Raw genomic sequence first — 14284 nt, forward strand, 5'->3', positions numbered from 1 at the left:
ACTAAAAAATTGGGCAGTAACGTTCTTCCACAAGCCCCCATCCTTCAGTAGTGCTTTTAGCTGATACTTTGCTTTTTAATTGAATATTTGCATAATGTTATTTTCACTATAACCAACATAGTATCTCAGGTGATGGTAGGACTGGAACAAGCTGCCAATGTAAGAGGCATCATGTAGTGGGGTGGGGGTAGGGTTAAGGGGCACAGACTTGGAACCAGACTCGGAGCTAGGCTTAAATTATAACTTCACCATCTGACTTGTTCAGAGTCACACAGAACTTATGCTATTTTAGCTTCTTATATGTAAAACTGGAATAATCAGAGTATGTATCACAAGGCCATCTGAAGTACTTGTAACAGTTCCTGGTGCACAGTACCATATTTGTGTGAGTTACCATTATTATATGTTACATAATTTGCTTTATAGGGCATGTTTCTTAAGTGTACTCTATAAATTAACTGTATTAGACTCATCTGGGTAGCTTGTTTAAAATGTAGATTTCTGAAAATGTAAGGGTACATGGCACACCTCCTGGGAGGAGAGCTCAATTACAACTTGGACTTTAGCTAACTAAAAATGTAACCTAATCCACATGTACCTTTATACTGATCTGAAATTTAAAAAATAATAAAAATAAAATGGGGGCGCCTGTGGTTCAGTGAGTAGGGCACCAGGCCCATATACCAAGGGTGGCAGGTTCAAACCCAGCCCCGGCCAAACTGCAAAAAAAATATAGCCGGGTGTTGTGGCGGGTGCCTGTAGTCCCAGCTACTCGGGAGGCTGAGGCAAGAGAATTGCTTAAGTCCAAGAGCTGGAGGTTACTGTGAGCTGTGATGCCACTGCACTCTACCAAGATGATGAAGTGAGACTCTGTCTCTAAAAGTAAAATAAAATAAAATAAAATAAATGGATATTTCTGGATCTATTCCAAATTTTTTGAAAAAGAATTTTTGGACATAGGTTCTGCTGTATAAAACCTGTTGTTGCAATGGGAATGGAAAGCACCTGAATTTAGATAAAATTACTAAATGCCATCCAGGAATGGAGAACCAGGGGTACTCTCAAACTTTCAAGATGTTACGAATCAGGCAGGGGCAGTGGCTAATGTCTGTAATGCCAGCTATTCAAGAGGCTGAGGCTGGACTATCATCTGGTGATAGGAGTTTGAGACCAGCCTGAGCAACATAACAAGACCTTTTCTCAAAAAAAAACAAAACAGAAAATTCTAACTCAGAAAGTGTTATGTGTCCATTTTGCAAATGACCCCACTGAGTCTGAACTTGTGAAAGAAGTTTAGGAAACACCACCCTAGGGATTCCCACAGATTTCTACTATTCCCCAATTTGGCTTTAAACTCAAGGTGTGGTGAAAAGGGTGGAGCTCTATGAATTCAAAGGTACCAATTGAATCTGTTCACTCAAAACCACTTAATTAGCTTTGCCTATAAAGAACTTGCTATACAATGAACTGTAAAACGCATACTTTATTATCCTATTACCTAGAATTGCTTACATATTTAAATCATGAAGCTAGTCACGAATTTCCAAGTTAGCCTACAGTGGTGGCTATCAGAATGTGGTCCTTAAACACAGTAGTATCAGCATCAAGTTGTTAGAAATGTCAACCATCAGGCCTTCCCCTAGGCCTAACAAACCAGAAGCTCCGGGAGCAGGGCCTAGCCATCTGTAGTTTAATAAGCCCCCTAGCTAATTCTGATACTTGATCAAGTTTAGGAACAAGTGGCCAAGCAATCTCCTTCACCAGTTCCTCTACCATACATCACTGAATACTTTGCTTCTTTCCCAGCCCATCAATCTTTCCCCTCTCCACCCCATAGCCAATGAATCAGATTCACAAAAATTCACACACATTCAAAAAGAACATAAAACTTTATTAAGAACATCTTAAGATACAGCCAAAGAAAAAAGGGTAAACAAATAGGGAAAGTTCATTTTCCCATGTGCTATTGCCACCTCCAGAACAGGCTAGTGTGTGGATGGCTAGAATTACAGTTGGCAACAAATGCTCTGAATAAATAAATTCATTAAGTAACACAATGTTCCCTTTCTATACAGAGAATAACTGGGTTTACACTTCAGGCTTTGATATAGTGCAACGACTATGAAACAAGACTACATCTTTAGGAGCTATTTCTTAGTAGAATACAAAGCAGTTGAGTAACCTTATTTTATTTCAAATAATGGAAAATTCAGAAAACACATTCTAACTTTCCCATTTAGTTAATTTTTACTTGTGAATTTTTTTCTCTATAAAGATGTCTCAGAACCAGTTCAATAAATATATTTTAAAAGATGAGTTACTCATCTGCAGTGACAACTGACAACTTAGTTTTATTTTATTTTTTTTTATTTCTGCAAATCAAGATGCCCAGTTCGTCCCATCTTTTTCCTGATTCTGAAGTATTTCCTATGGAAAAGCCCTAATTCAGAGTGCATGTAATGAGAGGTACCAGACAGCTGCATTTAGAATGGTTTTCCTAGAGGGAGAGGGTTGGCTATGGAGCACAGCTGATTTTCTCAGCCTCCGGGTTCCCCCCTGTGGTCCTTTTACTTACTGTAGTGACGGAAGGAGCAGAGGGAGCACCAGGGAATCTGTTCACACTGCCACTCCAGACAGCTCTCTGCACTGTTTGTGGAGAAAAGAGTGATGGTATCCATTCAAACCACAGTACCCTACTATAAATGTGCCAACATGCTTCTCTTTCAAGGGGCCAGGCCAAACTGTACTCAAAGATGCATGATTTGCCTCAGTTACACAGTGGAGAAAATGCTCATGATTTAGAATTTGGTATTATAAGTACCCCTATCTAACCCCATTTCTTAAGAAAACTTAGTCTTCCCTCTACAAAGGAAGACTGTTTACTGCTAAGGCTTACCATGTTAACCATAAGGCTGAAGACATGACTTCTAAACCAGACCATACCGTCTGTGTTCAACTAATGAGTTAACCAACAACTGAGGTTTACGGAGCATCGGTCAAGGGTGGGATTCAGGTTCTTGATACTATCACTTATCACAAATCTTATCAAGCTCTTTAAAAAAATAATGCATTTTTATCATAAATACTTAGAGCAGATACTGACATTAAAATTAGTATCTAAGTCAGAAGTCTGTTTGAAATGGTGAAAATATTTCAACAAACTTCTAAAAAATTTCGAATCTTCCCAGGACTACATAGTTTATAAATTAGCTTTAAATGGGAAAAATATACATATTTTGAATGAATAAATCACTTTAGCAGATCATAAATAAGGTCAATATATTGAAAATAAATTAACACACAGATTCTGCTTTCACCTTAATAGCAATAAAAACTAACTTAGTTGGTATACTTTCATAACACACATAACCAGGTTTTGTAATTGTGCACTTGTTTCCTCTCCCTCCTCTGCTGAATATTTTTCCTCCATCTCCAATACCTGAGGACTGAAGCACAGAGCACAAGCAGGCCCCCGTGTTGAGTCTGACTGGTGCACACTGCTTCTTTAGAGTGTTACTACAAATGCTAGTTAGGATCTATTATTAATAGTCTGTCAACCACATTACAAGTTAAGTACATTCATGATTAAGTGGATTAGGTTCCCAAATGAGCTTTCAGTGACAGTATTAGAGAACCGAAGTATTGTTTCTTTGAGAAAAATGTACCCCAAGTCCCAAAAGTTGACTGCAAAACTTTGGAATATAAGCTATATATGGATGGGGGCTACTTATATGCGTCTCTGCTTCGGAGAGAGGTCAAACTGTTAAAAGCACTGTTTCCAGAAACTACAGGCTATTAAAAATAAATGTTTGCCTTTTTCACACTTAATTAATTTTTACTATAATCTCTAATATTGAGAAATAGAGTGAAGCCATTCGGAATAGTGAGACATTGGCTTCTGGGATTTAAAGGATGTTTTATTGACTAATTTGAATCTGCTTACAGTGAGAAGAAAAATGTCTAAAATGTAAAGCAATGAATGAAAAAAATATTTATCTTAAGCCATTAGTGAATACAAATCCATAGCTTTACAGCTTAACAATGTGCTTTAAAAAGAAAGCAGAAGAGCATGCAACTGCTCTAACACACAGGGTTGGAAATAAAAGGTAAAGGTACATTTGTTTTGCTAACTATAAATCTACAAATATGAAATTTACCAGATCTACCCTGTAGTATGGGATAACTGCCAAATACACAGTCATTGAAAAACCTTCAGGAACATTTAAACTGTTCCAAGGTACTTTACTGAACATCAATGAATATTGTGTTCTTAATCTACTAAAGCGAAAAATACTATTGTTTTTAAAGTTATATGGCTAAGGGAAAAATGAAAGTATCATTATTTCATGGGTCTTTCCATTCTGCAGAAAACTTTTTGTTAAAGGGATCATGATGTTAACGGGAGATTGACTTGACAAATAGAAATCAGTTCCAGAAACAAAGTTATCCTTTTGGTAGAAGGTCAAAATTTATAACATTTCCAAAGCATTTCCATATTAATCTACTCAAAAAATTCTAAACAGTTTAATGAATTTAACACAATTTTTGTTCTACATCAGCAGTTAGAATGGAGCCCCCACAGTGCTATCAGAGAAAAGTTCTGCAGGCTTTGATCTGAACTTCAAACTGACATCCATGTTTAGTGTTAAATTAAATTACTGACCTCTAGGGAATAAGAAACAAAGGCATAGAGAGGCACAGAATTGATGTTTTGTTTGGGGAGAAGGGTAAAAATTATATTGGAGTATTTAGTCCCTTCTACAATCAAATCCTAACTATACTACAATAAAGTCTCCACCTGATTAGTTATTCCCCTACAGGAATTACACAGTATACAGTGATTAGATACTGAAGAAAATAAAGAAAAACAACCGAAAATACATGAAGAAATAGAAACATGGAATTTCTTACAAGGTTCTGGATCAAAAAAATTTACAAAAAGATCTTTTGAAAATAATCACTATTTGTGAGCTTATTAATACACAGAGATCATCACTTTGTTTAAGCTAAGTCATGTTAACTTACCAATAAAATAGTAAACAAACCAACATTTTAAACAATTTTATAAATTACTTGTTTCTTTTGTTAAGTTTTACTCTCCCAACAATATACAAAAATAACGCTACAGGACTGTCCACCTAACCTGTCTCCATTTCTTGCAAAGTCCTGGGACTGGAAAAAGACTGGTCATCAGTCTTCACTGTATATGTCCCCCGCAAAGGGCAGGTGCATGTGGCTGCCAGTGACATTGGGCAATCGAGATAAGTCTGCCAGGCTCTGGATCCGGGACCTGAGTTCTTTGCGCACCAGGGAAACTCTGGCTAACTTGCGCTTGTATTCCTGTAACATCAAACCACTTTCATTAGCATTTGGGGGTTAAAAAAACTATCTACCTAATAACATGCAACATAAAATCAGACACTATACTCAATCAATGCCAAATAAACAAAGATTATGATTATTCCAATGTATAAGATCGAAAGAGAGGTTTTTGAAGTATATAACTAGGTAAACTCTTATTGTGAAAAAACCACAGTCCTTGTTGCTTCAAGTCTGTAGAAAGATTAACATATTAATATACTTAACGTCAGCATATAAAATTTCAGGTGTTCCTGAGTTAGGACAAGAAAAATCTCATATTTATTTTCACAAACCTAAACTGAAATTAAGCAAGAAAAGCTATGAAAACTCAATACGAAGACATGTCAAGAGTCGATGGTATTTGAACCAAGATTGCTCCCTTCCTCTACCATCCCAGGGTAACTCAATAAGGTAGACTCCACTCCAGATGGCTACAGTCAAGAACACAGCTTTATACTCCCTGCACTTCCCATTTGGAAGGCTTCCTTCCCAAGGTGCACAACAGCAGTATTTCTCATTCTGCCCTAGCTGCTTGATGCGAAGTCCCAGGCTATAGCAGTTATGCCTTGGGGGATCCCTTCTACTTAGCCCCTAAAAGAAGTTCTTCTTGGGTTTGGAGTGCCGTAAATACTGAGGTCCTGATAATTCTCACCCCCAACTCATGAGGAGGTAGCTCCACAGTAGAAGAGGTAAATCAAGACAAACGCAGGCTGCTGTGACTATCTCCTTCACCAAGAGCTCAGCTCCTAGAACAGGGTATCACTCAGAGAGCTAGTTCCAGAGTCCCAACTCAGAGATTTGCTCTGAGAGAAGCAGTGGCCAGTAAAATAGCTATGACCATGGCAATGCGCTAGTACCACAGTGCATGAGATACAGTAGAGATTCATTTTCTTCCCAAATATGATCACACACGAGTTCTGAGAGGACCATCCCGGATTTAGTGCAAATGAAGCATCTGAGAAAAAAACTCAGCTAGTTCACTAACAATACCCAGGGAAGACAGGACCACGGCCTGAACCAAGCCAACAGTAGTAGGGATGGGGCAACATACTCCTGAAATTACAATGTATGTTCCTAATACCTTAAAAGACCAAAACAATGTTTACTAAGAAAAATCACTAGGAATTGACTATGGTTTTGATGTGAGGAATGATGAGTTTTCAGGCCTGATGAGCAGGTATACCCAGGTGCTCATATCCGAGATACCAAAAAGATGGTAGAAACTCCTTTGGAGGAGGATAAAGAGTTCAGTTTTATGTATGCTAAGTATGAATTACCCATGGGATTTCTTTTTTTATTGTTGGGGATCCACTGAGGGTACAATAAGCCAGGTTACACTGATTGCATTTTTTAGGTAAAGTCCCTCTTGCAATCCTGTCTTGCCCACAGGTGTGGCACACACCAAGGCCCCATCCCCTCCCTCCTTCTCTCTCTGCTCTCCCCTTCCCCCACCCACTGTGACGTTGTCGTTAATTGTCCTCATATCAAAATTGAGTACATAAGGCTTCATGGTTCTCCATTCTTGTGATGCTTTACTAAGAATAATGTCTTCCACTTCCATCCAGGTTAATAAGAAGGATGTAAAGTCTCCATTTTTTTTTTTAATAGCTGAATAGTATTCCATGGTATACATATACCACAGCTTAATTCATTCCTCGGTTGGTGGGCATTTAGGCTCTTTCCACATTTTGGCGATTGTAAGTTGAGCTGCAATAAACAGTCTAGTACAAGTGCTCTTTTGATAAAAGGATTTTTTCCCTTCTGGGTAGATGCCCAGTAATGGGATTGCAGGATCAAATGGGAGCTCTAGCTTGAGTGCCTTGAGGTTTCTCCATACTTCCTTCTACACAGGTTGTACTCGTTTGCAGTCCCACCAGCAGTGTAAAAGTGTTCCCTTCTCTCCACATCCACGCCAGCATCTGCAGTTTTGATTTTTTATGATGTGGGCCATTCTCGCTGGGGTTAGATGGTATCTCAGGGTGGTTTTGATTTGCAATTCTCTAATAGATAGGGATGATGAACAGTTTTTCATATGTTTATTTGCCATTCATCTGTCTTCTTTAGAGAAGGTTCTATTCATGTCTCTTGCCCATTGATCTACGGGATTGTTGGCTTTTTTAATGTGGATTAATTAAGAGTTCTCTACAGATCCTAGTTATTAAGCTTTTGTCTGATTCAAAATATGCAAATATCCTTTCCCATTGTGTAAGTTGTCTCTTTGCTTTGGTTGTTGTCTCCTTAGCTGTACAGAAGCTTTTCAGTTTAATGAAGTCCCATTTGTTTATTTTTGTTGTTGTTGCGATTGCCATGGCAGTCTTCTTCATAAAGTCTTTCCCCAGGCCAATATCTTCCAGTGTTTTTCCTATGCTTTCTTTGAGGATTTTTATTGTTTCATGCCTTAAATTTAAGTCCTTTATCCATCTTGAAATCAATTTTTGTGAGTGGAGAAAGTTGTGGGTCCAGTTTCAGTCTTTTACATGTGGATATCAAGTTCTCCCAACACCATTTATTCAATAGGGAGTCTTTCCCCCAAGGTATGTTCTTGTTTGGTTTATCAAAGATTAGGAGATTGTAAGATGTTAGTTTCATTTCCTGGTTTTCTATTCGATTCCAAGTGTCTATGTCTCTGTTTTTGTGCCAGTACCATGCTGTCTTGACCACTATAGCTTTGTAGTGCAGCCTAAAATCTGGTATGGTGATGTCCCCAGCTTTATTTTTATTACTAAGAACTGTCTTAGCTATACGGATTTTTTTCTGGTTCCATACAAAATGCAGAATCATTTTTTCCAAATCTTGAAAGTACGATGTTGGTATTTTAATAGGGATGGCATTGAATAGGTAGATTGCTTTGGGAAGTATAAACATTTTAACAATGTTGATTCTTCCCATCCACGAGCATGATGTGTTCTTCCATTTGTTAATATCCTCTGCTATTTCCTTTCTGAGGATTTCATAATTTTCTTTGTAGAGGTCCTTCACCTCCTTCATTAGGTATATTCCTAGGTATTTCATTTTCTTTGAAACTATGAAGGGAGTTGTGTCCTTAATTAGCCTCTCATCTTGACCATTATTGGTCAAGGCTACTGTCTTGTGGACACTGATTTTATATCCTGAAATATTACTGTATTTTTTTATGACTTCTAGGAGTCTTGTGGTTGAGTCTTTGGGATTCTCTAAGATCATGTTGTCAGCAAAGGGAGAGTTTGACTTCCTCTGCTCCCCATTCGGATTACCTTTATTTCCTTGTCTTGCCTAATTGTATTGGCTAGAACTTCCAGCGCTATGTTGAATAGTAAAGGTGACAGAGAACAACCTTTTCTGGTTCCAGTTCTAAGAGGAAAAGCTTTCAGTTTTACTCCATTCAGTAAAATATTAGCTGTGGGTTTGTCCTAGGTAGCTTCTCTACGACAGTTTTAGAAATGTGCCACCTATGCCTATACTCTTCAGTGTTCTAATTAGAAAAGGATGCTGGATTTTATTGAATGCTTTTTCTGCATCTATTGAGAGGATCATATGATCTTTACTTTTGCCTCTGTTAATACGGTGGATAACATTTATGGACTTGCGTATGTTAAACCAGCCTTGCATCCCTGGGATGAAACCTACTTGATCTTGATGTATGACTTTTTTGATGATAAGCTGTAATCCGTTGGCTAGGATTTTGTTGAGAATTTTTGCATCTATATTCATGAGTGAAATTGGTCTGAAATTCTTCTTTTTGGTTGGGTCTTTTCCTGGTTTTGGTATCAGGGTGATGTTTGCTTCATAGAATGTGTTGGGGAAGATTCTTTCTGCCTCAATTTTTGGAATAATTTCTGCAGTACAGGAATCAGCTCTTCCTTGAGGGTTTGATAGAATTCTGGAATGAAGCCATCTGGACCAGGGCATTTTTTTGTTGGAAGCTTTTTATTGTTTCTTTAATCTCAGTGCTTGAAATTGGTCTGTTCAGGAGCTCTATTTCTTCCTGGCTAAGTCTAGGAAGAGGGTGTGATTCCAAATATTGATCCATTTCCTTCACAATGTCAAATTTCTGGGCATAAAGTTTCTGGTAGTATTCAGAGATGATCTCTTGTATGTCTGTGGGATCAGTTGTTATTTCCCCTTTATCATTTCTGATTGAGGTTACTAGAGATTTTACTTTTTTTTTTTTGTAGAGACAGAGTCTCACTTTATGGCCCTCTGTAGAGTGCTGTGGCCTCACACAGCTCACAGCAACCTCCAACTCCTGGGCTTAAGCAATTCTCTTGCCTCAGCCTCCTGAGCAGCTGGGACTACAGGCACCCGCCACAACGCCCGGCTATTTTTTGGTTGCAGTTTGGCCGGGGCCGGGTTTGAACCGGCCACCCTCGGTATATGGGGCCGGCACCTTACTGACTGAGCCACAGGCGCCGCCCGAGATTTTACTTTTCTATTTCTAGTTAGTCTGGCCAATGGTTTATCTATTTTATTTTTCCAAAAAACCAACTCCTTGTTTCATTAATTTTCTGAATGATTCTTTTGTTTTCAATTTCATTGATCTCTGATTTGATTTTGGATATTTCTTTTCTTCTACTGGGTTTAGGCTTAGATTGTTCTTCTTTTTCCAATACCATAAATGGCTTGTGTGTTTGTTGATGTGCTCTCTGTTTTTCGAATGTAGACATCTAAAGTGATAAATTTTCCTCTCAAAACTGCTTTTGCGGGCGGTGCCTGTGGCTCAGTGAGTAGGGCGCCGGCCCCATATGCCAAGGGTGGTGGGTTCAAACCCAGCCCCGGCCAAACTGCAACAAAAAAATAGCTGAGCGTTGTGGCGGGCGCCTGTAGTCCCAGCTGCTCAGGAAGCTGAGGCAAGAGAATCGTGTAAGCCCCAAGAGTTAGAGGTTGCTGTGAGCCATGTGACGCCACAGCACTCTACCTGAGGCGGTACAGTGAGACTCTGTCTCTACAAAAAAAAAAAAAAAAAAAAAAAAAAAACTGCTTCTGCAGTATCCCACAGGTTTTGGTAGCTTGTGTCTTCATTGTTGTTATGCTCAAGGAAGTTAATGATTTCCTGTTTTATTTCTTCCTGCACCCATCTGTTATTCAACAAAAGATTGTTTAATTTTCATGCCTTTGTGTGGGGTTAAACGTTTTTGTCAGAGTTGAGTTCCACCTTTATTGCCTTATGGTCTGAGAAGATACAAGGTAAAATTTCAATTCTTTTGATTCTGTTGATACTTTTTTTGTGTCCCAAGATATGATCAATTTTGGAGAATGTTCCATGGGATGATGAGAAGAATGTATATTCTTTATCTTTGGGATGGAGTGTTCTACATGCGTCTATCAAGCACAGTTGTTCTAAGGTCTCATTTAAATCTCTTATATCTTTGTTTAATTTCTGTTTAGAGGATCTGTCCAGCTCTGTAAGGAGTGTTAAAGTCCCCTGTTATTAAGATATCATATTGCTCAGACTGAGTAAGGACTGTTTCAAGAATCTGGGAGCATTTAAATTGAGTGCATAAATATTTAGAATTGAAACGTCTTCTTGTTGTATTTTTCCCTTGACCAATATAAAGTGACCATCTTTTGTCTTTTTTGACTTTAGTTGCTTTAAATCCACATGTATCTGAAAATAAGATTAAAACTCCTCTTTTCTTCTGAATTCCATTTGCCTGAAAGATTGTCTTCCAACCCTTGATTCGAAGTTTTGTCTTTTGAAGCCAAGTTTGTTTCTTGCATACAGCAAATGGATGGCTTGTGTTTTTTAATCCAGTCAGCCAATATGTGTCTTCAGTGGGGAATTCAAGCTATTAACATTTATTGAGATAATTGATAAGTGTTGTAGTATTCTATTCATTTTATTTTGTGAGAGTCCATTGCTTAGTTTTATCTTTTGCATCAGTGTGGAGGTTAGGTTCTGTCCTTTAATTTCTGAGTTCTTACTTTGCTGCTGATCCATTGTGATGGTCAAGTGTGTAGAACAGGTTGAACTATTTCCTATAGAGTTGGTCTTGTGGTGAATTTCTTCAATGTTTGTATATCCATAAATGATTTTAAAGCTTAGCTTAGCAGGGTATAGAATTCTGGGCTGGAAATTGTTCTGTTTAAGTAGATTAAAGGTAGATGACCATTGTCTTCTTGCTTGGAAAGTTTCATTAGAGAAGTCTGCGGTCACTCTGATGGATTTGCCCCTGTAGGTCAACTGGCGCTTACTCCTGGCAACTTGCAGAATCTTTTCTTTTGTCTTGACTTTAGACAGGTTCATCACAATGTGTCTTAGAGAAGCTCGGTTGGAGTTGAGGCAACCTTGGTCCTATATCCCTCTGAAAGCAGTGTGTCAGAATCTTTGGTGATATTTGGGAAATTTTCTTTTATAATATTGTCTAGTATGGCTTCCATTCCTAGACATTCTTCTTCCCCTTCTGGAATTCCTGTAACTCGTATGTTTGAACGCTTCATAAAGTCCCATAATTCTGACAGTGAATGTTCTGCTTTCTCTCTCTTCTTTTCTGCCTCTTTTACTGAGTTATCTCAAGAACTTTGTCCTCTACCTCTGAAATTCTTTCTTCTGCATGGTCTAACCTGTTGCTGATACTTTCCATGGCATCTTTAAGTTCCCTAATTGACTGCTTCAGTTCCTTCAGTTCTGCTATATCCTTTCTGTATTCTGCATATTGTTCATCTCTTATTTAATTGTTTTTGGAATTCCTTTTGGTTATTTTCCACTTTATTAGTAGTTTCCTTCATTGTTTCCATCATTTCCTTCATTGTTTTCAGCACGTGTATTCTAAATTCCCTTTTTTGTTATTTTGTTTGGCCAGGGCTGGGTTTGAACCCACCACCTTTGGTATATGGGGCCGGCGCCCTACTCACTGAGCCACAGGCACTGCCCTAAATTCCCTTTCTGTCATTCCTAGCATTTCTTTATAGGTAGAATCCTCTGCAGTAGCTACCTCATGGTCCCTTGGAGGGGTTGCTCTGGACTTGTTCTTCATGTTGCCTGGAGTTTTCTGCTGATTCTTCCTCATGAGTGATTTATCTGTTTCCTTGCCCTCATTTTCCTTCACTTCCTCTTGCTCTTTAAGTTCCCGTGCAGCTGCCAATGGGATTAGACCCATTGAACACATGCGACCATTTGCCAGTTTTCCACTGTTTTTGTCCTCCTCTTCAGGTCTAGAAGTCTCTTGCTGACTCCCTGTATCCGCAAAGGGATGATTATAGGCAGATCCCACCAGCCAGAGATGCCTGGAGTCTTATCTCCCCAGAGTCACAGCACCCAGTTGCAGGGAAGCTGTTACTCGGCTGCCATCTTGCTCTCACTCCCCTCGAGCTCTGTTTTAATCAAGTAGCAAACGGTGGGGACTGCCAGGACCTGTGGGTGCCGAGACACACAGTCACCCATGGGATTTCTAGTTAGCATTTGGAGATGTGATTCCAACATTCTGAACTAGAAATAAAGATTTAGGCTTTACCATCAGCAAATATAGTCTAGCTAAAACCACAAGAAGCATGTGAACCATTTAGTTTTATATAAAGACACATGCAGCAATGTTTCTCAATCACTTAAACCTCCTTTCTCCACTCTGCACATCTACCATGAGCCAGGAAGATTTTTGTCAAACTTTACTTTTTGTAGTTTGATTCAGTAGAAATACTTGTATATGTATACTGAATCTGACCTCCTAAACTATAAATCGCATCACACCACATTCCTTGATTCTAAAGTGTCCACTGAAAGGATGGCATGTCTCCTCCTCCCTTCCCTGGATGAGAACCACAGATATAAATGAAAGAAGAGATGTGGCTTCACAGCAGAATATAGCAGTGTTCCCAGGGTTAAGGATTATGGAAAAAGCAGTAAAAGTGAACCAGGACAGAGTAGTAAGCAGATATAGTAGAACCTCCATAGATGACCACCTCCTTAAGTTGACGTAATTTTCATAGGTGGGACATAACACCACATGTACTAAATGGAAGACTGACCCCTCTATACTGACTACCTCTGTAAGTTGTATCTTGACTGCTTGGACTGTGACACACAATATTAACTTACCCTCTATAACTTGACCAGTTGAGTCCATTCTATACCCATGGATAGAAAGTGTGGGCTTTCTACCCCTTTGTTGTATTATTTTTTCTTTAGTGTAAGTTCTTTTTTCATGTTTTATTATTACTACATGCTGGATTAAGCCTACTGTCCTATGTTTATAACATATTGTAAAAGATTTTTTCAACCTGTAGGACTGGTCTGAATTTTACATCCTACAACTATTGAAAAAATTTTATAGTTAATTGAGACATGATAGCCCAAAGGAAAGAAAGAGCTGACACTGAAGGAAAAGGATGATCTACACTTTCTGAAAAGCAGCAACCAAAGAAAGACGATGGAGCTTTTTGGTGTTAGCAAGACCACAGTTAGGAACATCCAAAAATGTAAAACATGAGTACTTGGAGAGATGTGGTAAGGAAAGCCAAGACCTACAGCAGAAAAGGAGGAAAACTTCCCTTGATGAAGTCAATGAAGCCACGTTAAGCTGGTTCAAACAAATGAGGCAGTTAATGCCCAAATCTCCAAGCCAATGATCCAAGAAATTGCTAAAGAATTTGCACAGGAATGTGGGGTGGCAGATTTCCAAGAATCAAGTGGTTGGCTCAAGAAATTTAGATTGGGACAAGAGATCTCCCAGAAAGTCTTGTGTAGTGAAGCCATAGAAGTTGCAGTATAAGTTGTAGAAGAGTTCATCAGAAAGTTCCTGAACACTAGCACTCTGGGAGGCCAAGGCAGGTGGACTGCTTGAACTCAGGAGTTCGAGATCAGCCTGAGCAAGAGCAAGACCCCATTTCTAATTAAAAAAATAGAAAAACTAGCCAGGTTTTGTGGTAGGTGCCTATAGTCCCAGCTACCTGGGAGGCGGAGGCAAGAGGATCCCTTGACCCCAAAAGACTGAAGTTGCTATGAGCTATG

General features: G+C 38.8%; 1 protein-coding gene across 2 annotated transcripts in view; it reads right to left on the bottom strand.

Moving 5' to 3' along the window:
* Nucleotides 1-1870: 1870 nt before the first annotated feature.
* Nucleotides 1871-14284, bottom strand: part of RPRD1A (regulation of nuclear pre-mRNA domain containing 1A) — an 86894-nt gene continuing 74480 nt past the window's right edge. Inside the window, exons 7-8 of one of the 2 annotated variants that reach the window (XM_053571442.1) lie at nucleotides 5144-5340; nucleotides 1871-2646 (exon numbers count right to left, since the gene is read on the bottom strand). In XM_053571442.1, the coding sequence (XP_053427417.1) occupies nucleotides 5191-5340 (150 nt within the window). In that variant the 3' untranslated portion in view covers nucleotides 1871-2646; nucleotides 5144-5190. Of the gene's footprint in view, nucleotides 5341-14284 lie in introns of both variants that reach the window. The other variant, XM_053571441.1, reaches the window with a different exon arrangement.

Source organism: Nycticebus coucang, chromosome 19 (assembly GCF_027406575.1).
Source record: "Nycticebus coucang isolate mNycCou1 chromosome 19, mNycCou1.pri, whole genome shotgun sequence".
In the NCBI taxonomy this organism is placed as follows: Eukaryota; Metazoa; Chordata; class Mammalia; order Primates; family Lorisidae; genus Nycticebus; species Nycticebus coucang.